General features: G+C 48.1%; 1 protein-coding gene across 1 annotated transcript in view; it reads right to left on the bottom strand.

Annotated features, from left to right (window-relative positions):
- SETD2 (SET domain containing 2, histone lysine methyltransferase) overlaps window positions 1-25,224 on the bottom strand; it is a 64,160-nt gene that overhangs the window by 37,245 nt on the left and 1,691 nt on the right. Inside the window, exons 2-5 of the mRNA XM_065627367.1 lie at window positions 12,051-12,066; window positions 4,114-8,522; window positions 2,454-2,585; window positions 868-996 (exon numbers count right to left, since the gene is read on the bottom strand). Coding sequence (XP_065483439.1) covers window positions 868-996; window positions 2,454-2,585; window positions 4,114-8,522; window positions 12,051-12,066 — 4,686 coding nt within the window. The remainder of the gene's footprint in view (window positions 1-867; window positions 997-2,453; window positions 2,586-4,113; window positions 8,523-12,050; window positions 12,067-25,224) is intronic.

Genomic DNA, 25,224 nt, shown 5'->3' with positions numbered 1-25,224 from the left:
TAAACGCATTGGGTTGAAAACACACAATTGTTTTCACCACATCTGAGATAACTTGGCGTAACTCTCTAAAGCAAATCAAAACTTTTCCTTGTGTCTTCCTGTGAATTACTCTCCTATATTCGATACAGCGGTAAAAAACTCTGCCGAGAGACCTGGACACGTCAGAAACGTCACTGGATTCCTCAGAATTCTTTGTCTTCAAGAGAAGGGAAAAAAAAAAGAGAGTTTCCACCTCCAACCTACTCAAAATGAACCCAGCGCTATTGTTCTTCCAGCCATGCTCACTTTTTGAGTGCAACAGTTTCCAAACAGGAAGAAACGTGAAAAATCTGGGCAGCCATCCTGCTGCCGGGGGGTTCAAATATCGTGTGACCCTGGTGTTCGGGTCCCACCGGCTTCTTTGTGTTGACGGGGAAATACCACCTGGTTTTAGTGACAAAGAGACGAGGTGAACACGGACGCAGATCTGTAAGCGTGGCTGATGTCAAACCAGCGCTCGGAAGTAAAGCCGTTAATTAACATCAGGCTAACGAGGGAGGAAAGGTCCCCACGGGATCTTCATGGAGCCGACAGGGAGGAGGAGGAGGATTCAAGAAGAGGGTGAGTCTTGCAGAGGAGACGCAAGCAGAGCGTGTGCTCCTCTGACACGGCGTAATGCGGACAGAAAAGGAGAGAAAACAGGTGAAAAACAAGACGAAGCTGCAGCAAAACTGTCAGAAACCGTAATGAGAAGAGAGCAAAACGAGAGCGAGAGCTCTAACACTCAATTAGTGGATAGGTACTGAAGAGGGACACCTGACAGAGGACAAGGACAGCACATAAAACTGGAAGAACTTGAGTAAAGTCCCCCAAAAAGCAAAGGCTTACGATGGCAGATCTTTGGCAGCTCGCAGCCCCCAGCCTTTCTTCTCGGTCAGGATCACCTCAACGTCCGCGTGTTGCTTCTTCTGGAAGCGCCTGTTGGAGCAGTAGTCGCCGTTTGGGCACCGGGAAGAACTAAAGGGAAGGAAACGGGACAAATCAATTCCCAGCGGGACAATTCCCCGGCTCCAATGGGAACAGATACCAAGGAACCGTAATCAATTCAGTGTAAAACCTTCCAACGTGTTTTGCTATAAAAAGCGCAACCATCTGACTGTCAACATGCAAATGGAGACGATTTATTTCTGGAAGATAAAAACATTTGGAATGCGAATGCCGCTGTCGTATCATCAAAATGGGATGAACTGGCCTTTTCTCCCCACGTTTTATGGCTTTTTCCCCTAGGATATCCCCTTTCCCTGTGTCTACTGCCCGGGCTATGAAATAAAAAACAAAGGGCAGAGCTTCTGCTGAGTAATTCCTCTCCTTCCACCCAACTGGTGACATCCTCATGCCAGGGGTGAGTCCCTGTCCCCTGCCTCCCTCTTCTCTTCCAGAAGGCACGAGGAGATACCAACCACTGCCTGGTGAGGCTCTGGGGAGACAGGCACAAGGAGAAACGAGAGGAAATAATGATCTCACGTAGAGCTACGTTTGCATTTCTGACCCCCTCCACACACACTTACGATGGACTAGAGTTAAAGCTGAGGAGCAGAGGACTCCAGGCCCTCATAGAAGGTTTAGCAGGAGGTTTGTAAGGTCCAGGCTCCTGCAGACCTAAGGTCAGGTTTAAATCATGGAATCATTTTGGTTGGAAAAGACCCTCAAGATCATCGAGTCCAACCATTAACCCACCCCATGTCCCTGAGAACCTCATCTCCGTCTGTCCAACCCCTCCAGGGATGGTGACTCCACCACTGCCCTGGGCAGCCTGTTCCAATGCCCCACAGCCCTTTGGGGAAGAAATTGTTCCCCAGATCCAACCTCAACCTCCCCTGGCGCAACTTGAGGCCGTTTCTTTGTGTCCCTGTCTCCCCTCAGCTCCTGTTCTCCAGGCTGAACCCCCAGCTCCCTCAGCCGCTCCCATCACACTTGTGCTCCAGCCCCTTCCCCAGCTCCGTTCCCTTCTCTCAACTCGCTCCAGCACCTCAAGGCCTTTCTTGGCGTAAGGGGCCCAAAACTGCCCCCAGGATTCGAGGTTTGGCCTCCCCAGTGCCCAGCACAGGGACAGTCACTGCCCTGGGCCTGCTGGCCACACTATTCCTGGCACAAGCCAGGACGCTGGTGGCCTTTTTGGCCACCTGGGCACACGCTGGCTCACATTCAGCCGCTGTCACCAACACCCCCAGGTCCTTTTCCAGCCGCTCTTCCCCAGCCTGGAGCATCCATGAGGTTGTTGTGACCCAAGCGCAGGACCCAGCGCTTGGCCGTGGTGAACCTCGGACATGAAGGTCTCTCCACACCAACCGGTGACAACGAGAGCACAGACAGCTCATTGCCACCCCCAGGAATGGCAGGATTATTTTAAGGCTCCCAAGTCATCTCAAAGACAACACTCGCCCGACTCTGACGTCTCACCAAACTCAACTCACCACTCGATCATGAGCAGGCGGTTCAGACAATCTTCTCCACAGGCCACCTCCCCCTGCGCTCGCTCTTCCTTGGAGAGGGGCGGACACTCGCACAGCATTCGCTTGATGTCCCGGTGAGATTTGTTCTTCTTCCTACGGCAGACGAGTCATTGAAATACAGATTAAACAGCACCAGGGTAGAGAAATTACTCCTTGATCACTTGCAGTTGTTACTGGAGGAAATTAATTCATTCTCTAGAAACTGGACGTGTGGATTGATGATCTCTGGACAACCATGGGGGTAACCAAGGACGCTCGGGTTGTTTTGAGCGTGATGACTTTCTGATCACAAAAGATCACTTCTCAGAGAGACACCCCAGGATATTTCACTTTTTTTCCTTCTCCTCAATGTCCACAATCCAATTTTACTTCCAGCGTAGACGTGCGCGGGCAGGAAGGACTAAAACCCCTTTGTTCTGTCACACGAGAAACCAATTTCCGGACAATTCAGACCTGACTTTTCTAGACAGAGGATTTCTCACCACAAAGCACAAGTTCTAAGGTTTAATTTGAAAGGATAAACTTTGATTAGCCCCTCATGAAAGGCAATATACTGCAATCATACAAAATAATCTCCAGAGATCCCTTCCAGCATCAGCTATTCTGTAACGTCCATTTGGTTTCACTGATCCAAAGGCCAGGAGAAAACCTCTACTCTAAAATATTAACGTATAAACCACGGGTTGAGCGCACAAACCATTTTAAAGCAGCTTTATTTTAACAAATCAAATTGGAGGGATTAGCTACTGAAACTTTACTGTCAAATCAGATGATGAAAAAGAAAAGGAAACTGTAATCAAAGAAAAAAAAATAAGGGCGTCAAAGGCATCTGCTGATATTTTAGTTGCCATGAGACGATGAGGGAAAAGGATCATCTGGAGCCACCAGCTCCCCTCTGATATTTCAAATTACAGTCCTGTTAGATCTAAAAAACCTCCGTTGAGATGACAAATAATTACATGTGAGTAACCAAAGGCTTTGGAAACACATGGAGTTTGTCCAAAACCTTTCCCCACATCCAGATTTCCCTGTGTCCTGGGAGAGGGAGCGGGATGGCATTTGGGGACACTATAGACAAGCCCAGAGGTGACGCTGCCATATGGCTCTGGGCTTTAATGTAGCTGCACCATATTGAGATGAATAGAGAAGGCAAAAAGCTTGAAAAAAAACCCGTAATTACTCTCACAGATTACCATGGGCACAAGCCTAACACATTTACTTGGTGCCGACGTCGGTAATCCCATGTGTGCAAATCCCGGTGATGCCCAAATCAACATTAGACCAAGGGGACGCTACAAGATGACTGAGAATAGGGCGGAAATAAATCAAATTAATCATTTTTCCCCAACATCCTCCAATCCTCCAGCTCTTCTCATTGCCAGGGCCCAACCAGGGGGTTGCATTTAGAAGAGACTCGGGGGGTTAAACACTCGTCCAGCGTCGTTTCCTTTGCGACCAGCTTTGCCAGACGTAGGGAACGCAACATTCATCCTTCTCCCTCCAAATTACGCCCATTTGGCCATTAAAAAAAAAGAAAGCTATCACTGAATAAATAGAAGTTGAAATCTCAGATTGCTAAGGGGAAAAGAATTTTTTTTAAAAAGGTAAAAAAGCAAATTACCTTTCTGTCAAGTAGACGTTCTCCTCAATGAGATCAAAGTAACAGGGCATCTTCCCTTGCTTGGCGAACTCCTTCCAGCGCTGGGGGTCTCGGAAATCGTCCATGATGCACAACCGCCCAACCATGGACGAGTCCTGCAGCGTCAGCTCCGCCGGCTCCCCCTCCACCTTCGCCTTCTTCTTCTCCCTCGAGTCCACGTCGCTCTCGGAATCGCTCTCCAACTCCGGGCGTCTTTTTTTCGGTGGGCCTCGTTCTTTCGCATCGTTTTTTTCCGAAGCTTTCGCCTCTTCCTTCTTCTCGCCGCCAGGCACCGGCTCCTTGGTGGAATTGCTGCTGATCTCGTGCGCCTGCACCGAACCTTGCTCTTTCTGCCCCGGTGCTTGGCATTTACCCGAGGGGCTGGGGAAACGAGGTTTGCACTCGTCATCCCAACGCTCGTCCTCTTCGTATTCCTCGTGATCCTCCGTCAGCGAATCCGGGACTTGCCCTTGAATTCGTTCGTAATTAACGGCGGAAGGTCTGCTCGCCGACCTCGCGTCCCAGTAACCGTTGCCTTGCCAGTACGTCTGAGAGCCACCATACGCGCCCGAGCCTGGCTGGTAAACGTAGCCCGAGTAGACGCCAAAACTGCTGTCTGGTTGCTGGTAGGTGCTACTGGGCGTCTCCACCTGGGAAAAGTCCCAGCTCAAACCAGCCAGATCCTCTGGCGGATGGAAACCGCCCAACCTGGAGAAGTCTCCGAGGCCAGACTGGTTAAGCCCAGCCTTCCCCTGCCTACTGTCTGGCTTGGAAAAGCTCGTCTGGTGTCGGGATTTATCGGTGCTTTCGTAACTCTCCGGTAGACAAAAGGGCTGCTCGTCTTGTCGGCCAACGGGTCTGCCGATGGAGATGAGATCCTTCAAAGCCATCCTCTCGTCCAGGTTGGCTTTACCGTGGGAATCCGCCATCAGGTCCGCCTGGCTCGTGCTGTCGACGCCGTCGCTCTGCGGCTGGCACGGGTCCGGCCACAGCTCCTCCGGCTCCTTCCTGCCGAGCTCTGTAGAAGTCGCCGGACTCTTCTCCATCCCTCTAGGAGAACATCTGCTCTCTACTTGCGAACCACCTTTATTCGCCACGTTCTCCAATCTCTCTTCATAGTAGGGTCTACTGGGCTCAGGTCGCTCGTCGTCCCAGTGGTCGGAGAAGCGCCGGTTGCCCTGGCTGCTCCGTGAGGAACCGGGGCTGCTCTCCTCCATGGCGATAGTCGAGTTCTTTGGAACCACCACCACAGACTGCAGGCGTTTCCGTGGCGCGCCATCATCAGAATCCGAGTCCTCGGTGTCGCTGTCTTCGCTGCCCTCCTCGCTGTCGCTCTCCCCCGTGTCCGAGTAATCGCGGCAGCCAGCGGGAATGAATTCGGAGGTGTTGCCGCTGCTGTCGCACGTCGGGGCTTGAGTCACCGTTTCCGTCTCTTCTGCGGTGACGACGACGTCGCAAGTGGGAAATAAGGCGTCTGGAAAGGCCGAAGCCACAAAAGGCTCACGTCCCTCATCCTTCTCGGCTGATACGCTGGGACACTGAAAACTCAAATCATCCAGCCCGGGTCCCCCGGTGGATACGGCGCTTTCCTCCACAACCTCTCTGCCACGGTGCTCCAGCGGCACTTCTGAATAGTACGAATGTTCATCTTGGAATGACAACTTGCCTTGCGCCGAACCGAGGCTGATGTGCCGGGTCCCCGAATCCAGCATCTCATCAGCTTCCAAATGCGGCGGCGGCACGTCCCATTTGGAAGAGGCGCTTTCCCCCGGCACAGGATGGTCGCTGAGCCTCGGGGAAGAGCCATCCTGGGAGGAATCCCTGCCCGAGCTCTCCACGGCCGGGTCTGTTTTCGGGGAGGGATGGCCCTGCTCCCCGTCACAGGCCGACCCCGAGTGCTGATCTTCCGCACTCTCGTACTCGCACGTAACCGTCTGCGGCTCCACCTGCACATCCAGAAAAGCCTCAGACGTAACTTTTATATCCGCCGGTTCTGCTTCGATTTCAACTTCCGAATGGTACAAAGCGGGGGTGGCATCATCCGAAATGTAGCAAAAAAATGGTTCTTTGGTTTTGTCGCATGGAGTCGCCTGATCGTCCAGCTTTTTAAGTACGGTTTGAGAGTGATCTACATTCGGGACGGGCAAAGGGGTGGATTCCTCCTGCTGCTGCGGGACCGGAGCCTCCGCTTCCCCAAACAGGCTGTTGCACTCGCTGGACTGGACCCGAGAGTCGTCGGGCTCTTGCTCTCGAGACACGTACGTGCTCTCCAACCCATTAGATGGCAACGGATACGACGGGTTCGTCTTCACGACAGGCGACGCTTCTGAGCGACACAAGCTATCGCCAGAAGACACGGCGACATCCTCTGGTTTGGAGGCACTGGATGTCGCCAAACCATCAGCTCTACCCTCCAGGGACCCATTTACACTCAGCTCCACGGGGTAACACGTTCTTAACTGTTCGTGCTTTATCTTTAATAAAGTTTCTTGTTCCTTAACACTGTCGTGGCATTCGTTTCCTGCAAGCTCCTCGGACTTTGAGTTCGCAAAACCCGCTTTCGATTCGTCTGCCCTTTTACAAGCGGGCGAATCGTTTAACTGATTTAGCGGAGAAAGCGTCTTTTCCCTATCAAATCTTCTCACGATGGACATCCTGATCTCATTGCTTTTTAGACAAGAGGCCTCTGAATCTAGAGAATTAGACTGCTGTTTTATTTCTTCAATCGATTCTGTACAACAGAAAGAACTCCTAAATTTATCAGGCTTTGGTGTGGGGGTCTTTGAAGGGGTGGACTTATAACGGGAGGAATTCACATTACTGTCAGGCTTAGAATGGGATGTCCCCTTTCGATAGCCTAGCTCATCAAGGGGAGAGCACCTTTTGGTTACTTCACTTTCGGAAGTCCTTTTGGAATCTCTATCTGCTTTCGAAGATCTTCCTCTCCTCTCCGCATCGGTGTGAGACGACTCTACTTTGCTGTCCCTGTCCGACTTAGAGTAAGAACTCCTGGAGTCTCTGTAGGAGGAGGAGGAGTGGGATGACGTCCGCCTGGAGTCGCTCGATCTGGAATGTGTCCTCCGATACTCGTCGTCCGAGTCCGAGCTCTCTCGCCCCCGGTTGTCCGCGTACGAACGGGAATATCTCGACCTTTCCCTGTATGGGGAGCTCCGGTGGTATCTGCGGTCGGATTCGTAGTAATGCGAGCGCTCCGACCTGGAGTAGGAAGAGCTGGTTCGGGAGCTCCGGTCGGATCGGGAACGGGAATGAGATCGGCTTCGCCTCCTCTCTCTCTCCGACCGAGAGCGGGAGAACGAATACCGCGAATCTCTTTCCGATTTGGAATAGCTCGAGTACTTCTCATCCCTGTCCGACTTGGAACGCGAGGAGGATTTCCCCAGGTCATCACCTCTGAGGGACGCCGAGCTTCTTCTGGGATCTCTCTCCTTTTCCGTACTGGATACCTTCAGCTCGTGGGACCGCTGGCTGGAGGAGGTCCTCACCGAATCTTCGTCGGACTCGGAGCCCAGCAGCGTGCCCTCGGACTGCGAGAACTTCCTCTTGGAGCCAGGCCGCCGGGAGCAGAGCGCAGCGCCCTTCGAGCCGTCGGAAACCTCCTCCTCCTTCCCAATATGGGAATCTTCCTTCTGCAGAGTTATTTCCGTCCGTTCGGGTGCGTTTTGAGCGACACGTTCTTCCGAACCGCGCAATGCCGCGTCCTGCTTGGTGTCCGGCTCCAAAGCCTCCTTAGGGCCCGCGTGACACGGCTCCTTCAAAGCGGGGGCTTCGGCTTCCGCGGGCGGCGACGGCAACAGCGTCGCCATCAGCGTCACCGGCGGTTGTGGCAAAGCCGCAGCCGCAGGAACCGGCATCGACACTGCTGGTGATGCCGCTGGCGGAGGGGGAGGTGGGGGAGGCGGGGGCGTCGAGGGAAAGTCCGTGGCCAAGGCCACTGGTTCCGTTACCGGCGTCACGGGTGGTGGCGGCGGCAGCGGCGCTGCTGTAGCTGGTGGCGGTTTTGCGGTGACATTAAGTAAATGTTTTTTAAAATGGATCTTCCCTAATTCTACCTTCGGTTTGGGAGGTGAAGACTCCTCAGCTGAACCAGCGGCATCCCCCGGGTCCATTTTATTTTTGGGGTTAAGGTCAGTCTGCAGGGGTACTGCTGGCGAGCTCTGAGTTTCATTTTGTTTCTCGTTTCCGAGACCAGTCAGAAATCTATTCGGTAAGGTCTTCTTGGTTAAACTAAAGCTGAAAGACACCTTTTGTCTTCCTTGCTCCTCAAGGTTGACCTTTGTTTTGGTGCCTTTGGGCAAAAAGCGACTCGAAGCGACGCCTTTGAATACCGGGCCTTTGATAAAGCCGGCTTTCTGCACGGTTTCAGGCTTGCCCTGCAGAAGAAAAAGAAGATGTGGTTAGAGAAATCAGGTTTGGGGTTTTTAGTTTTGTTCTACAGGCACACCAAACAATTTTCTTTTGCCAAGCAAATTTTTCGTGCTGATAAAATAGAAATTGATACCCTGGGCTGGAGTCTGGGGTAGCACAGCCGCGCTGGCGCGAACAAAATCAATTACCCAGTCACTCCCAGTTTGGAGCAAAACCTCTTTCAGGGTTTGGGCTGAGGCTTTTAAACTGACTTATTAATGACCAAAAAGTCTTTTTTTAAATTTAATTCTTTTCTTTTAGTAGCACTTTTCTGCGCTGTTTCTGTGGTCCCAGGCTACAAAACATCCTGCATTTTGAAGGTCTAAGCGCATTTGGTTTTGCATCCTGCGCCAGGATACGTTTGGTTTCAGCGTAAATCAGACAAGCAAGAATTACACCGGTGGTTTTACAGCCCGTCCTTATCTCAGTCGTTAAGTCGTTCCTAATCAGTTTCCAGGCTCAGGTGTGGATTGGTATCAATATAACAAGCTCCAAGAATTCCCATCGGGGCTCGGTTGTGCGTGATGACTCTGTCACCTCCAGGCCAAGTGACTGAAATGCTCCACGGGCATCTCAGCACCAGCTCCTGCCCCCGATCTCACTCATCGTCCTGCATTGAGGATCCCGCTACAGCAAGTCCGTTCGTTTTCTATGCTAATGAGCCAAGAAATCATCTTCTCTAGGGCATTAAGAGCTCGGGATCTCCACCACAAAAGCCACTGTGACAGCACTCGCCCAGCTTTGGAAAATGAAATGAGTCCGGAGCAACAAAATTCCTTCAACGTGGGAACCTCTTATCTTCCAAGATGCATTGATCCAAATTCCAGATTAGCAGCTTTCAAAATCTAACTCCTGAATGGGTGCTTTTAAACAATGCCATGGCTAAATGGGCACCTAACAGTGACCTTGGGAAAAAAAAGTGCGTGTCCACACGCTCGCCCGGCTCTGAAACTCACTCCTCTCTCCGCGACCGTCTCGCAGCCGCCTGCGGAAAGTCGCGCTGAAAATAAACCGCTGGATATTTACCCAGCTTGGTGTTTTTCCAACCGGTTTAAAGCTTCAGGCTCATCTACGCACAGGAAGGTCCCCGAAGACAAAGGTTGCGGCACCACCGTTGTCGATGGTGTTTACCCCCAGAAATCCAAATTGCGTTAGTGTAATGGCATTTTGCATCCAACAGAAACAGCTGTAGCAGGTTTTTTGGGGATTTTACCCCCATCGCTGTGGCGTGAACGCATCTTTGGCAGCAGCAGCGGTTTCCTGCAACCCACAGTAAATTATTATGTGCTTTGTTATCCTTTAACTTTTGTAAAACAATGCAGAGCTGAGCAGGCTCAAGGCACCATAGTCAATTATTAAATAAGACGGTGGTGGAATGGAAACCCCATCTCATTCTATTTGCACCCTTGGACATCGTATATAGAAAAATATCCTTGTGTTTTGATGAAATACACGGGGTTTTATTTTAATTGTGAAAACCGCGTCATGTTCTCTGTGTCATTAGTCTCAGCTACTCAAATCAGCGCGACGAACACATTTGATATTCACCAGTAGGTGATAAGCTGCACTCTGGGAAAAGAAAAATCCAGCTATTTTTAACTGGGTGCCATTTCATTGGTGCTTTTAAACTAATGTCACGGCTAAATGAGCACCCAAAGAGCAACCCTGAAAAAAACCCACACGTCCATACGTTTGCCCGGCTCTGAAACACGCACCTCTCTGCACGACCATCTCACAACCGTCTCCGGAAAGTCAAAAAAGTCCTTCTCAAAAGAATCCACACATCAGAAATGACCCAGAGACCAACACGCAAGCGTGTATAAACTAATTCACAGGAGCGTACAGGACAAAATTGAGTGTTCAGCCCGTTTGGTATGAGTTTCTACGGGTCTGAACGCTGCTGAGACCTCCCGCCCATAATACACCGGGCTCAGCCTCGCAAAGAGCAAGAAAACAGCGTTTTGGGGGTTTTCTGGGTTAATTGTTATGCCTGTGTGACCAGAAATTCACATCTTTTTACCCCCAACTCATGTATATGTCTTGCGATAATGGAAAAGTAAGAGATTGGATTCCTTTTTCCAACCATATGATTAAATATAATATCTATATCTATAAAGAGATATATAGATATAGACATGGATATAGATATAGATGCAGATGATATATAGCTATAGCTATATAGATATATAGAGATATAGATGATCCAGATGATATAGGTGATCCAGATGAGATATAGATATAGATAGATAGATACAGATGTAGATACAGATATATAGATATAGAGATATAGAGATACAGATGATCCAGATGAGATATAGATATACAGATATAGATATATGGAAGCAGTCTCCACAAATCTGAATCCAAATTTTTACCAGAGACTGGATTCACCTATTTTACCAACAATATATCTAAAAAAAAATAACAAATAGATATTTAAAAATATAGTAAATACAGTGCATTGGCATTCAAGAGTTTTCTCTCTTGCTGACACTTTTGCGAAATTATTTTATGTGCAAAATTACAGTTATGGGCAAATTTATTTATGGAAATGTGCCAATGTTTTGATCAAAATCTCACTTCCAGCGCAACAGATCTGAAATCTGAGCCACACGTGAATAACAGGGTTTGGATCCATCCACCTTTACACAAAACACGCGACCTGAAGGTAAAAAAGGAGCCGCTCAGCTCCCGTTCTTCCCCTTTTCACCGACTGTTCAGCACAGACAATACATTTCAGAACAAATGTTTCACCCGCATGTGCTCACCCTTCCAGGGATTTTTTTTGTCCCTTAAATAACACCAAATTAAAAAAAAAAAAAAAGCACGACTTACAGGATTTTAATCATACTCCACAGGTAGCTTTTGAAATTTAATAGGTAGCAATTACTGGCAAAAGCTCTTTCGCAGAAGTTCTCCTTCCTTTCATGTTTTACAGAAAGGGAACATTCCCTGAAACATTTATGTGGGTGTTTTTTGCAGGAAGAAAAAGGCGATAAGAATATTGAGCAGAGATACACACGATTACTGAAGCAGCTCCCGACTCGCTGGGAACACGGGGAGGATGTTCAGATCTGGTCCTACAGCACCAAAAATTCTTACCAGCACTTGTTCCTATGCTGGGATATTACAAATTGTTCCAGTCCCTCCAGATATTCTCCCTTCCCCTAAAATCCATTGAGCCAGATAGAGCAAAACTGATTTTTTTCACGCATTAAGTCCTTCAATAATCACCTTCTCGTGGTGCAGAAAGTGGCATCTACCTACAGCGAATGGTTCAAGGGCACTGTCACGCTTTGCTATCGCATCCCCATGTGTAGACAGCAGAATTGGAGATATTGGAGTTTTCCTCCTTTCCTGGGTTTAACCACTGATAAATTTGCTTTATCTGGACCCTTAGTCTCTCCAGACTCAAGAAATCCATAGGTCAAACTGAGCAGGTTGGGTTAATGCATCTCAGGAGCTACAATGAGAAAGGAATCAGTTTTACTCACCTCATTTTCTTCTTCTCTATTGCAATCCAGGCGAGAAAACATGCAAAAGAAAAAATAAAAAGAAGGTGTGAACATCAGGCAGAAACGCGAAACGTAACGTTGGATCCTGGTGCCACAGACGGGACGGACGGGGGACACGGAGCGAGGGCGACGCCAACAACCCCGCGCGAGGGACGTCCCAACCAACGGCCGAGCGGAGACGCCAACCACCCGCCAAGGGGACGCTCGTTCACGTAAAATGCTGGAAATTCAGCGAGGACGCGGACAGAGCAAACCTTTGGTGAGCAAACGCCACCTCGGGGGGTCTTCAGAGGGTCTGCAAACCGACCAGAACCTTATTTCAGACACCACAGAGGTAACGCAGATGTAAAAACCTCAAAATTTAGAGGTAGGAAGCTGAATTTGGGGTTTTTTTCTGATTTTAATACTTCCTTTAGCAGCCCAGAAACAGTGCAAGTATTAATATCTGCCTCTCTCATCGCCAGAAATTAAAGATACTTATGAACTGCTCTACAACCTGAGCCTCGGCTATTTACCATGACTCTTAGAATTAATTAATCAGCACTTCGGCAGCTAGATGCTCACCAATTAATTAATGTGAAGCGTTACCTTGATCCCAACCCAACCTGCCAACGCTCTGAACCCAACTTCACTTCCCTATGTTCTTCGCTCCGATCCCACAAACAAAAGAGTTTCTCCTACAAGGAAGGTGAAGGAACGAGAACACGATCATTCTCTTCTTGCTCTGCCCCGTATCTGGGAAAGCTTTTGGTCGTCAAATGAGAAGTAAAGAAGATGTAAAAGTTTCAGCGGTTACCGATGCACCTTAACCAAGATGTCAACAGTTCATCTGTAATTTCTTCAACTAGACACCCAAAAGAACTCCCAACGTTCCAACGCAAAAGGCCTTTTTTTCTGTCGACCTTACAGACACAGGGAAGTTTTCAGCTGGACCTTTGGGAGATTGAGGTTGGATCTGGGGAACAATTTCTTCCCCAAAGGGCTGTGGGGCATTGGAACAGGCTGCCCAGGGCAGTGCTGGAGTCACCATCCCTGGAGGGGTTGGACAGACGGACATGAGGTTCTCAGGACATGGGGCAGTGCCAGGGCTGGGTTGTGGTTGGACTCGACAACCTTGAGGGGCTTTTTCAACCAAAACAATTCTATGATTCTAAATTTAATCAGCTTTTGTGCCATAATTCGGCGCCGTCGTGGTGATGCGGTGAAAGATTTCCTGCAGGAAAGGTTCACGGATTTCACTTTGGCTAATCGAGAAGTATCAAATTCTGGAAAAAGAAAGTCAAAGCTCCTGGTTTCTGCGTAGCCCAGGCAATAACCACCCACCTCCCCGGTTAAACCATCAACAGAGAATTAGGACCAACCTGCCAGAAAGAGCAACCACCAACAGTAACCAACTCTTGCCTCTACGAAGGCTCACGTCCAATTGATAAAGCCCATTAACAGGTTGTAAATTATTCTTACGGCAGCAAGAACAGGGTTTTTCATTGAGGAAACACGAGTTTAAGCGAGTTGTAGAGCACACATGTGTGATGGAACGGGGTTAGGCAAGCCTTGAACTCAACATCCCGCTGACGCAGAGGAGCCCCCTAAGAACGGCACTTTGACACAAATTAGTGCCCAAAAAAAGGAGGTTTCATCTTTAGGATGACAGAAAATGAAGTTTCAGACCTCCAGGACACCAACATTGTTGACAGTCACGTATTTTGAGCGTTAAACACAAGCGTTTACATGGGGTGAGAAGGTCCAGTGTAGCCGAGACCCAATGGCAACATCGGATTCGATGATCTCAAGGGTCTTTTCCAACCTAAATCACAGAATCACAGAATGTTAGGGATTGGAAGGGACCTCGAAAGATCATCTAGTCCAATCCCCCCGCCGGAGCAGGAACACCCAGGTGAGGTTACACAGGAAGGCGTCCAGGCGGGTTGGAATGTCTGCAGAGAAGGAGACTCCACAACCTCCCTGGGCAGCCTGTTCCAGTGTTCCGTCACCCTCACTGAGAAGAAGTTTCTTCTCAAATTTAAGTGGAACCTCTTGTGTTCCAGCTTGAACCCATTACCCCTTGTCTTACTGTTGGTTGTCACCAAGAAGAGCCTGGCTCCATCCTCGTGACACCCACCCTTTATATATTTATAAACATTGATGAGGTCACCCCTCAGTCTCCTCTTCTCCAGCTCCAGAGCCCCAGCTCCTCAGCCTTTCCTCACACGGGAGATGCTCCACTCCCTGCAGCATCTTCGTGGCTGTGCTGGACTCTCTCCAGCAGTTCCCTGTCCTGCTGGAACTGAGGGGCCAGAACTGGACGCAATATTCCAGATGAGGTCTCACCAGGGCAGAGCAGAGGGGAAGGAGAACCTCTCTGACCTACTGACCACCCCCTTCTAATACACCCCAGGAAAATGAAGATTTTCAAGCCACCAATCACCAAATATATTGTGACAGAGCACAGAATAACAACCAACAGACGAAAGCTGGTGGTCCCAAACCAAAAAAGAAATAACCGTCTCTTTATACATAAGAACACGGGTTTAACAGCTAAATATTGGGAGACAAGTAACAAAGTTTAGTATTTATAATTAATATCCTGCTGTAAGAGTGAAGGATATTATTCCTCTTAAGACATTTTTGCTCTTGTTGCTAAAATATCACATAAAACTGGTATTAAGCTAAAACGCTGGCGTGTACACAAAGTAGAGGTGTCCAAAAACAGGGAAGAAAATTGCAATATGCTGAAGGGGAAAAAAGCCAATTGATCTGGCTGCTCAAAAGCCACTTGGTAGTGAGAGTTGGGGGAAATTCCACAATTTGAGCCGCTTCAAGGGCGGCAAGTGAGAAATGAAAATATTGAAAGACAGAAAACTGTGAAGAAGGGATAAAATAGAAGAAGTTGCGTGAATTCAATCGGTTGTTTAAAATAAAGTACGCAAGAATGAAGCTGATGTGACATTACTGGGAATGGATCTTGTATGGACCTCGATGTCTATATGAACAATTTAATTTCTACTGGACAGAGAATTAATGATTTTCAGAGAGGGAATATTAAGTATTTCCTCACTGCAGTGGAAATTTAAGCATTTATGCCCCAAGTGCTTTTTCCTCCTGAATTACCCGGCAGCAGAAACTCATCCCATGTCGCTCGGGTGTCCTCGTGCAGCTTTAACCTGAATAAAAGGAGGTACCTGGCGTAAGTTATTTCCATTTTCAGCCTTTTCCATCGCCCCAGATCCCCCCAAAAAATATACAGATTTCCAAAATTAGCGAACGCGTCGCCGTTCACTCGGAAAAAAACCTTCTTGGCAAATTCCTCCCACGCTGGGTTTGGAGTTACATAAAATCCTCACGTTACGAGGCCGAGGAACGAGCCTGGATCCATCCGAAAAACATCCGAAAACCATCCAAAAACACAAGCTGGAGCTTTTCCAGCAGCTTTGCAGCCCCAGAGGGTTCGAACGATCCCATTTGTTTCCCGCCGCTCTCTGTAGGTACATAAAAGGAAGATTATTATGAAAATGAGCATTGAAATCAGGCACTTAGCAGCTCATTTTGGGGAAGAGAGAAAGGGCTCATTAAAACCCAAAATCAAACCCAAAATCAAACTCAAAGCAAAGCAACTGCACTATCTTTCATTTATCTACAGCAGCCCTATGTATCGGTATTTTAAAATAAAGAAATAAAAATCACTCTGGCCCTAAACTACAATTTAAAAGAACAATTTTGCCAGTCAGATCTGCTTAATTAACGCCAGATATCGGTCAGGTAAGAGCAAGATGTGCTTGCGCACACCCCACAAATACACGATTTGCACCCACAGCAGCAAGTAAATGCAAAATCCTCACATCACAAAGAGTTTGTATTTGCAAGAAAGGGTTTTTTAAGTCTACAGACTCGCTTTTCTGCCAAAATTCTTTCTATACATGTATCGATGGCCTTACGTAGCGTTCTTTTTCCATGTTTTTATCCCCTCGGCTTTCCTACTCCTGGAAAGGTCAATAAAAAATAAGGTATTATTTATTTCAGTAGCTCCAGCGTTTCTGAGGTGCTTGAACAGCTCAGGATGGATGCCACTTCTTTTCCAGTCGGAATCCACACTGTGGTCTGAACTAAATCCAGGCTTTGCTTGTGCTAAAAAAGCCAACAAAAAACCCACCCTCAGGCTCCTGCAAACGCTGGTTTGTTAAGACAAAACTTGAGCCTCACCTCCCATATGTCTTTTTTTTTTCTTGTCTCTTTTTTAAAATTTTCTTCTTAAGAGAGACAAATTTGGAAGCCTAAAGCTCTTCTTATCTAAACATCTGCAAGACTAACAAGGCTGCAAAGCCCAGCTCAGCACACCGTAAGCTGGTGTTAATTAGCATCTGAAAGCCAAATCATCCTTCTTTCCGAAAGAAAAGAACCAAAATGCAAAACCTCAGCACCCAAACTGGAGGGAATTCTCATCTTTAGGCTGTTTTCCTTAGGCTGGATTAGGCAGAAATGGTGTCAGCGCAGGGATGAAGATGCTCGTCGGTATTTCTCGTGGATCCACCAGCACGTAACAGCAAAAACTTCATCCCCAATGCCACGGAAAAGCAAAAAGGACAGAAATAGAAAGACCTCGGGTGGAAATTTGCAGTTCTGGCAAGATCCTAAGGGCAAAAAGGGGGTTTTTAGGCAGATTTTGCCACAGAACGGGCAAAGTCGGGCACCTCCAGGCACCCACCGCGATGCTGTGGATGTTCAATCGCTGCTTCTCCTTCAGCTCCTGCCACCCAACGATTTGATAAAATATTTCCAGGGCTGAAGTGTTATCACCCGCTCGGTTTATTAGTCTCTAATGCGGCCAGCTGGAGATAAAAAACAAGGACAAATCTGCCTGCAACTCACTGAAACGCGGCGCGAAATTGCTGGGAAATCTTTTGCACCCAGCGCTGTGCTCTTCATATCCAAATGGCCAAAAATTCGGCAAAACAGCTGGATAATGTACAACCAGAAAAAGAAAAAAAAAAAAAAAGCGGGGAAGTTAATGGACAATCCTGCTCCTTCCCCCAAAACGCCACAGAGAGAGGAAACGATAAAACACACCCAGGAAACGGGGGGGCAAAAATAAATAAATCACTAACGGTATCCAACATCTTATTTAAACATAAGCTTGAAACGTGGCCAAGCGCTGCAGAAAATGAGGTCGAGGTAGCGACAAGCGCATCCCTAAATGCAAATCCCCCCTTTTCCTGAACCAAAAATCTGTTCATTCATTTACAAAAAATGATAAGGGCCGAGCGATGCCCTGCGCAGTCGCAATAATGCCAAGAAGGGATTTTTTTAAAAATATTTGAGTTACCGGTGTATGGAGTCACCTGTAATTACCTCCTAATAAACCCCCCGGAAATGAACTTTATAAATCGAAATAAAACCCCAGACACGAGTCGTTTCGACACCAGAAGATGATGAAACTCAACTGATGGAGCTGCCGCTTCAGCCCAGGGTCCCGCTTCTATCTGGCCGGAGCGGATTTGAGAGGAGCTAAAGCACGATACGCAGAACTTAAGAGCGTTATAAATATTTACTGTGAGCGTTTAAACTCCATTCTCTGCATCTGGGAAAAATATAGGCTGAAAAAAATAACACGGCATGAGTTAAAATGTCTGGTTTGCACCAGCCAAGGGATTTCTGCCCAAGGTTTGAATTAAATCCTGGGTCCGGCAAAGCCCCTTCCCAGGGTAAATCCACCTGACAGCAACCAAAGCCTAAAGGGGAAGAAATAAAAAGAAAAAAGGGCCATTTTGGAAAATAAATTGCTTTTTCTGCTGCTCCTCTTGCAAAGGAAGGCGAGCCAGAGAAGAGATATCGGCAGGAGCACATGGAAAGTCAGAGGTTGAGGTTTTGGGGTTTTTTTTTGAGCAAAGCTTCATTTATTAACTATCCAGCTATCTCCGTGTTAATAATATTGGTGGTTTAGAGAAGCTACGACCTTCTGCTTCAGGAAGAAGACCCAGTTAAGAAGAAAAAACAATTTCCAATGGTGTCCAGTCTTCTGCTCCAATAAAAGCAGCCGGGACGCTGCCCCTTCCCCAGAACCGCCCGGGGATTCCCAAACGCACCACGGTTCCCGCTCTCCCGTCTCTGCTCAGTGCCAGGACGGGTCTAAGGAAGAAATCCAGTCGGGAATCGTGACAGGAATCATCGTAAAATCGAGTCGGGAATCGTGACAGGCATCATCATAAAATCGAGTCGGGAATCGTGACAGGCATCATCGTAAAATCGAGCTGCAAATCGTGACAGGCATCATCGTAAAATCGAGCTGGAAACTGTGACAGGCATCATCGTAAAATCGAGTCGGAAATCGTGACAGGCATCATCGTAAAATCGAGTCGGAAATCGTGACAGGCATCATCGTAAAATCGAGTCGGAAATCGTGACAGGCATCATCGTAAAATCGAGTCGGAAATCGTGACAGGCATCATCGTAAAATCGAGCTGCAAATCGTGACAGGCATCATCGTAAAATCGAGCTGCAAATCGTGACAGGCATCATCGTAAAATCAAGCTGCAAATCGTGACAGGAATCATCGCAAAATCGAGCTGCAAATCGTGACAGGCATCATCGTAAAATCGAGTCGGAAATCGTGACAGGAATCATCGTAAAATCGAGCTGGAAACTGTGACAGGCATCATCGTAAAATCGAGTTGGAAACCATGACAGCAATCATCGTATGCAACGAGGGATTTACCAACACGACGAGGACGCGTGAGGGGGGACAGAAGAGCGACAGCACCAAAAAGAGAGGGGACAAACCCAGCTTAATTCCAAACCGCGGCTTCACGGGAGCTTCAGTCCTTGGAAAGCTTCTTCCTCCTCCTCCTCCTCCTCTTCTGGGAGTGGGGAAGGAGAGATTTCAGCAGCAGGTTTACCCGTTAGCGTCCTCCCACCATAGCGTCCTCCCACCAGCACAATTTCCATGGGGTCACATTGCAGATAATCCCTGCCTCAAAATCACCTCCAAGTCAGGCAACAAAAGGAAATGTTTCACATGTAGGAGAACACTTAAAACCACATTTTCCCCACCTGATGCAATCGATTCCTAAAATACCTGCAGGCCCCGGAGTCATCTGTCTGTCCAGGGCCGCCTCTGGGGAAGGATGAGGCTGGATCTAACAAAGCTGCGCTTTATCAGCTCCAGCTTACCAGCTGCAGGAAGATGAGGGATGGTTTGGCATCCCTGCCCTTGCACAAAGAAACCCCAAAAACATTAAAACCAACAGTCCAGAGCAGCTTTACAAAGCCCTAAACATTTTCACCACCTCCTTGAACCATTTGGAACAATTCAAAAGGCTGAAATTCCAACCTCCTTCCTACAGCCAGGGTTAGGCCAGGCTTAAAAGTTAAAAGCTGAGGGTTGGCTTCTGGTTCTACAACAGCCTGTGTGCAAACCGAAAAAGTCACTGAGGTGTTTTATCCCCATTCTCAACATCCCCATCCCACCTTCATTTATTTCCAGCTTCTTCAGGCCACGGACATTTTTAAACTGGAACACCAAGACCCTGACGCTGGTTTAAGCGCAGACGCCACCACGACACAACCGGGCAATAAAGAATTTTTTAAACTGGCGTAAAACCGGTTTTAGGACTCGCTAAGCTCGTGTGATATATCCCGGCGACCCCCAGCGCACACCCAGGGAATGCCATGAGCCAAAACCGCTCATCACCACAAGAAGCAGCAAATTTCTAACGCTCGGCTGCAGATTTATAGTAAATACCCTCCGAGGATACAGTAAATACACTCGTTAAGGAAAGGAGAGAAAGCAAGCGGGAGATTTTTGCAGAATTCCCTCTCGTTTCTGTCGGAATCCAGCGGGGACGGTCACGTTGGACCCAACTGTGGCGGCGTAGAATCCGCGGGCGCCACCGGGTTATTCGGCAACATTTCCAGGCTTGGAGGGAAAATAAATTAGTAGGAAAAAAAACCCAAAAAACCAAAACAGTTTGTTTTTTAATTTTTCTCCAATCCCATCCCACGCAATCACTGGGTTGCGTGGAAAAAAGTTCAGCATGTGTTGAACTGAACCGCTCTAATTAAAAGATGGTCAAGACCAGGAAAATATTTATAATTTCAGGATTTAAATGCTGATGAAAAGCAAAAGGCTACGCCCGGCACATGTTAAACCAACACTTCCTGAGGGAAGCAGAGGGAGGCGAGAAACCTGAAAGCAGATTGAATTTAAAATAATAATAATAATAATAATAATAATAATAATAATAAAAAAAATAAAAAATATATACGCTGACTTACAATCATTACAACCAGCAACTGGCACAGAGAAATCAGCAGCTGCCGCGTTTCTGCTGGGCACGTGGAGCTTTTGAGGCTTCATCTGACCTGAGCTCTGGGTAATTAGGTCTGCGTGCTAAAAAAATATAAGAATATAATTTTAAAAAAAGAGATTTTTACTCTTCCTTCAGCTCCTGAAGCCAACAGCAGGAACAAACCTTCAGCAGGTGGCACCCGCCAGATCTTCATTGCAAATTCCTCACCTGACCTTAAAAATACGCCCCCGGGGGCTCCCAAAATGCCTTGGAAATAAAGATTTTTCGCTGTCTGTCTGTTTGCAGAACTCGAGCTGCTCCGGGAGAAGCCAAACGGCACCGGTGGCCTTGGGGACATGTCCAAAGTGGTGGCACCGGGGGAGGTGGGAACAACGATTTGTCACCTCCAGGGTTCCCTGCACCCCAAGAAGAAAAGATTCTTGGAAGCCGCTTCGCATGGAGGTCAAAAAATTAAATTCCGGTGTCTTTTTTCACCTGGAGTCACCCTAGCGAGATCCCTTTATAATTTGCAGACACGCAAATAACACCAAACACTTCCGTAAATCACCGTATTTAAACCTGCGCTCACAGAAAGTCCCGTCCTTACCCTAAACTCCCCTAAATTTAACAAGACGACACTTTCCGATAACGAGCTGTCCCTAAATTAAGAATCCGCAGGGTGGAAACCGCAACACCGTCAACCCCGAAAAACTCTGTCGTCTCAGTGCTGTGAATAAAACCCCAAGCTGAGCTTAAGGTCGCTGCTCGAACGGAAAATCCTTGATGTATTTATTTCTTAGAGCGATTATAGATGAAGTTTAATCTATTCCAAAAGTCAAGTCAGCAGACATGGAAAACTTGGGAGATGCTCTTCATTCAATAAAAAATAAACCCAGGTTTCCAGCAGGTCCTGGGGAAGCGAGTGCTTTCAATTAAAATGGTTTAGTGAGATTAAGCCTGGCCTAACGCTCGGCGACACCGCAGCCGGTTGCTGGGGCAATGCGAAACACAAGGCGGGGAAATTATTGTAGGAACAGATAAATTTAACCCTCTTCATCCTCTTTTATACCTTTTTTTTGGAAGAAAAACTCAAGTTGGGGATGGGCCGCACGAGGAAACTTCAAGCGCGAGGGTTTTCTGTTGGGTATCGACGCTGCGGAAAGCGGCAAATGTTCAAAATAATAGTTCTGCTGACTCCAAATGCCACGTTTTTTTGCTGCAAAACCTCCACCAATGCGTTTTAAGTAGAAAGGTGATAATGGGATTACAACGGGAGGCTGGAAAATCAGAAAATCTTTGAGCGACGGTGGGGAAAACCAGCGAGAATCCGCGTTTGGTCCCGAAAATGGTGTTTTACATCGAGTATTGCTCAGGCTCCAGTGCGGAGCTTTGAGACGGACGTTTAAAGTAGGAAAAAGGTCAAGAAAAGAAAAAAATAATATTTTTCAGCAAGCGTCCCACCCAATCTATAAGAAACGGAGCCATATATTGACTTTTTTTGGATGAATTCTACCATTTCTGGCAAGGAAAACCCAAAATGTAAAGAGCGTCGCAGCTCCTGACGCCCCGTCCTTCCACAGCTCGGCTCCTTAATAAACCTCAATAATCATCTAAATAACAAAATGCAGCCAGTTTATTAATTGGAAGGTCAAAAACGTATAGCAAATCTTATTTTTTCTTTATGTTTCTGCATCTTATTAAAAATAGGCGCTTACAAATCCCTTCCCCCGGTCTAAATATACGCACCGAGAAATTATATTTAGAATTACGTCACCCACAGCGGCTGGCAAGGGAGGCTGGTTGGGTCGGCACCTTCGCTTTAAGCCGTTGCGAGGGAAATATTAAATCGCAGAGGGAAAATTAGAAATAATTCAGAGAAAGAACCACTTGAAAAGGCTTTTTTCTTAAAAAAAAAAAAAGAGATTTCTCTGCATTTTTTTCCCCGAGTGGTCGCCGAACCGTAGTATTTAGGACTGAGTTTATGTTTGAGCCGCTCTTGCATGTTAAATGTGGCATTATCCGTGTTTGGGGGACTAAAAGTGCATGGAATGATTTGGAACTTAAAATATATTGCCTGGGTAGGTTCCAGATGCTAAATTTCTTCATTTTTTGAGAAATTCAGCTGCTCAAACGCACCCGAGGCCGTGACGTTCCCCGTCCCGTTCACCAAATCATTCCATCCTCCACCGTAGAGAAGCATCGTCGATCCACGGACCTAAAATGTTGACAATTAAAGGCAAAAAGTCCTCCCAGCACATTCACACAGGACCGGCTCCTGGAAAAATGCACATTTTTCCCATTTATAGGCATCTGAATTGGCAGAAACCGCATGGATCTCAACTGCTCAGAGCCAAAATGTGGAGTAATTTGGGGCGTTTTGTCCTATTTTTAATTTTCCCCGAAGCTCAAGAGCGCAGATCCACCTGCAGACACACACGGCGCGTTTTTGGATGGATGGGAAAGGGGAATCCAGGGCAGAAGGACAAGACAAGAGGTTTTCCCCCCTCAAAACCCAACGATGAGACCGACCCAAGTCAGGTACCACAAACCAGGGAGAAGGCGACTCCTCCACGAGCAAAGCCCCAAACCTCAGGCTTTGGTTTGAAAAGAATTCGGCAACGGTACCAAAAACGGAGCAGGAAAAAGGCGACAGAACAGCGGGACCCGCAGCGTCGACATCTCCAACCTGGAGACACCCAAACAACCTCGTTTAATTTAATTCTGCGACAAACCACCCGCGGAAAATTCAGGTCCGGTTGGGAATCGTCCTGAGACAACATCAAAAATAAGGGAGAAATTTGTCTGATAACTCACTGGCCGGTCAGTCTCGTGACCGAGACAAATTCAGGCATATAAAGAGGATTTTCTTGCAATAAACTGACTTTTCGGAGACAAAGCAGCTGAAGCGCGGAGCTGAAAACCCCTCAGGCGGCGAGAGCTGAGTTTCTCCTTCACTACTCCTGATTTCACACCCCGTGGGACCATCATCAGTCGCCTTAACACAGGGGAGGAGCGTTCGAAAGGAAAGGCGGATGTAAAACCAAGCCTTTCGCTTCCATCGGCATCTCCCCAATGGATGAGAATAAGCCCAAGGACCCAATTTTGGATATTTAACCACAGCACGTTCGCCGGGAGCTCCTGCCACCAACGTTCCCGATCGTTTTCCCTCCAGAGAAAAGTAAAAATAGAATCCAGGTGCCCACGAGAAGCAAAAAAAGAATCAAGGCTCAAAGTGACACAAACACTGAGGTGCCCACAAGTCTCTACTGCTGCAATACACGTAAAAAAAAAAAATCTGGTATAGCCACGATTAAAACCCCAAAGTTTTAGACTGTTTGAATCCATATCGAGTCATTTCAATGAAGTCACTGGGGTGTTGAAAGGCACCAGCCCAAAACCCCATCCCCATCAAACCACCCGTGGGCACCACCAGCCTGGGGAGATGCGGGACGGCAGGAGAACCATTTCCCCCCAAAACGGAGCGAAATTCAAGCTGGGGAAGGTACAGAACAAGACGCAGATCAATATATTTTCAGCTGCAGCATCTTTGGTTTCCATGATAATGTCCAGATGCCAAGTGAAGAACTTCTTGGGACTCTCAATCCCAACGATCTCGCCCCATGCGATGACCCCACCAACGCGTCACTTGTTTGAGAAGCTCCTCCAGCCTCCGATCTCGGTGTCTTAAGCGCTCGCCCGTCCCATGTTTGACTGCGCCTTTACGGCTCTAGCAATGGCACAAAGAGACGAAGTTTCTTCTGCTTACAGCCCACGACACAAACACCCATCAAAGAATCAGAGAATTGTTCCGGTTGGAAGAGACCCTCAAGATCATCGAGCGGGCGCAGGTGGGCGCTGGGCAGCTCCATGGAGAAGCCGCAGACCCCGCGTGGAGCTCGACGGCAGCTCCGGTTTGAGGCAAGACGAGCTGGTTTTGCTGGGCGCTGAAGTTCTCAAGAAGCTGAGCTCTGGCTGACGAATGGGACGAGGAGCATGATCATCCAGGCAAAAGCTTCTTCGCTTGTAGGAAAACCCTGGTAAACACCATCAGCATGTGCTCCAGTAGAAGTCCAGCTCCCCAAACCGACGTCCCACGTCCTCCCAGTGTGGAGCTCCAGCCCAGCAACGGTGTCACATCCCTGCAAGCGTCCGGCGTCAGGTTGGACGGGGCTTTGGGCAACCTCATCAGGTGGAAGACGTCCCTGCCCAAGGCAGCGGGGATGGACTAGACAATTTTTGAAGGTCCCTCCCAACCCAAACCATTCTGCGAATAATTCCCGTGGAAAATAAAGCTGAGCCTGAGGATTTACAGGCTCCGCTCGTGCCACCGGGCTGCGCCCAACGTTCTTCAAGCCCCCAACTCCAACACTACGAGCTACGAAAGCAACTCCTCCAAAAAAACAAACCGTGCAAAGGCACCGTCTCCGGGGGCAGCAAACGTCCCGCAGCCGCCACAGTTTGGTTTTAACCACGTTCGCCGCGGCCGACGGCACTTTGCAATTAGAATCAGAGAACCAGAGAACGTCCTCCATTGGAAGGGACGCGCAAGGATCATCGAGTCCAACTCCAGGAACCCAGCGGCTCCCGGGACACCCCGTACGGCACATTTCTAATGTCGTGACGTTTGAGAGCGGGGAAGGAGACGATGAACCTCAAGATCCCCCTCACCTTTGAATAAAACCACCGAGCTACCGCAAATAAGCCTTTTCTCCAGCTAAAAGCACACGCACTGGGAGATCTCGTCCTCATTAAGACACGCCACTAACGAAGCGACGAACGCAACTCCCAGGCAGGGGGAAACAAGGCTCCTAAAAACACCCGAACGCCTCCTGACAGCTGCCAGAGCCCCAACCCGGACCACGCGCCCCAACAAA

This window comes from Caloenas nicobarica, chromosome 2 (genome assembly GCF_036013445.1).
Source record: "Caloenas nicobarica isolate bCalNic1 chromosome 2, bCalNic1.hap1, whole genome shotgun sequence".
In the NCBI taxonomy this organism is placed as follows: Eukaryota; Metazoa; Chordata; class Aves; order Columbiformes; family Columbidae; genus Caloenas; species Caloenas nicobarica.
Note: the sequence above shows the minus strand (reverse complement) of the source record. Positions and strands in the feature narration are given on the sequence as shown.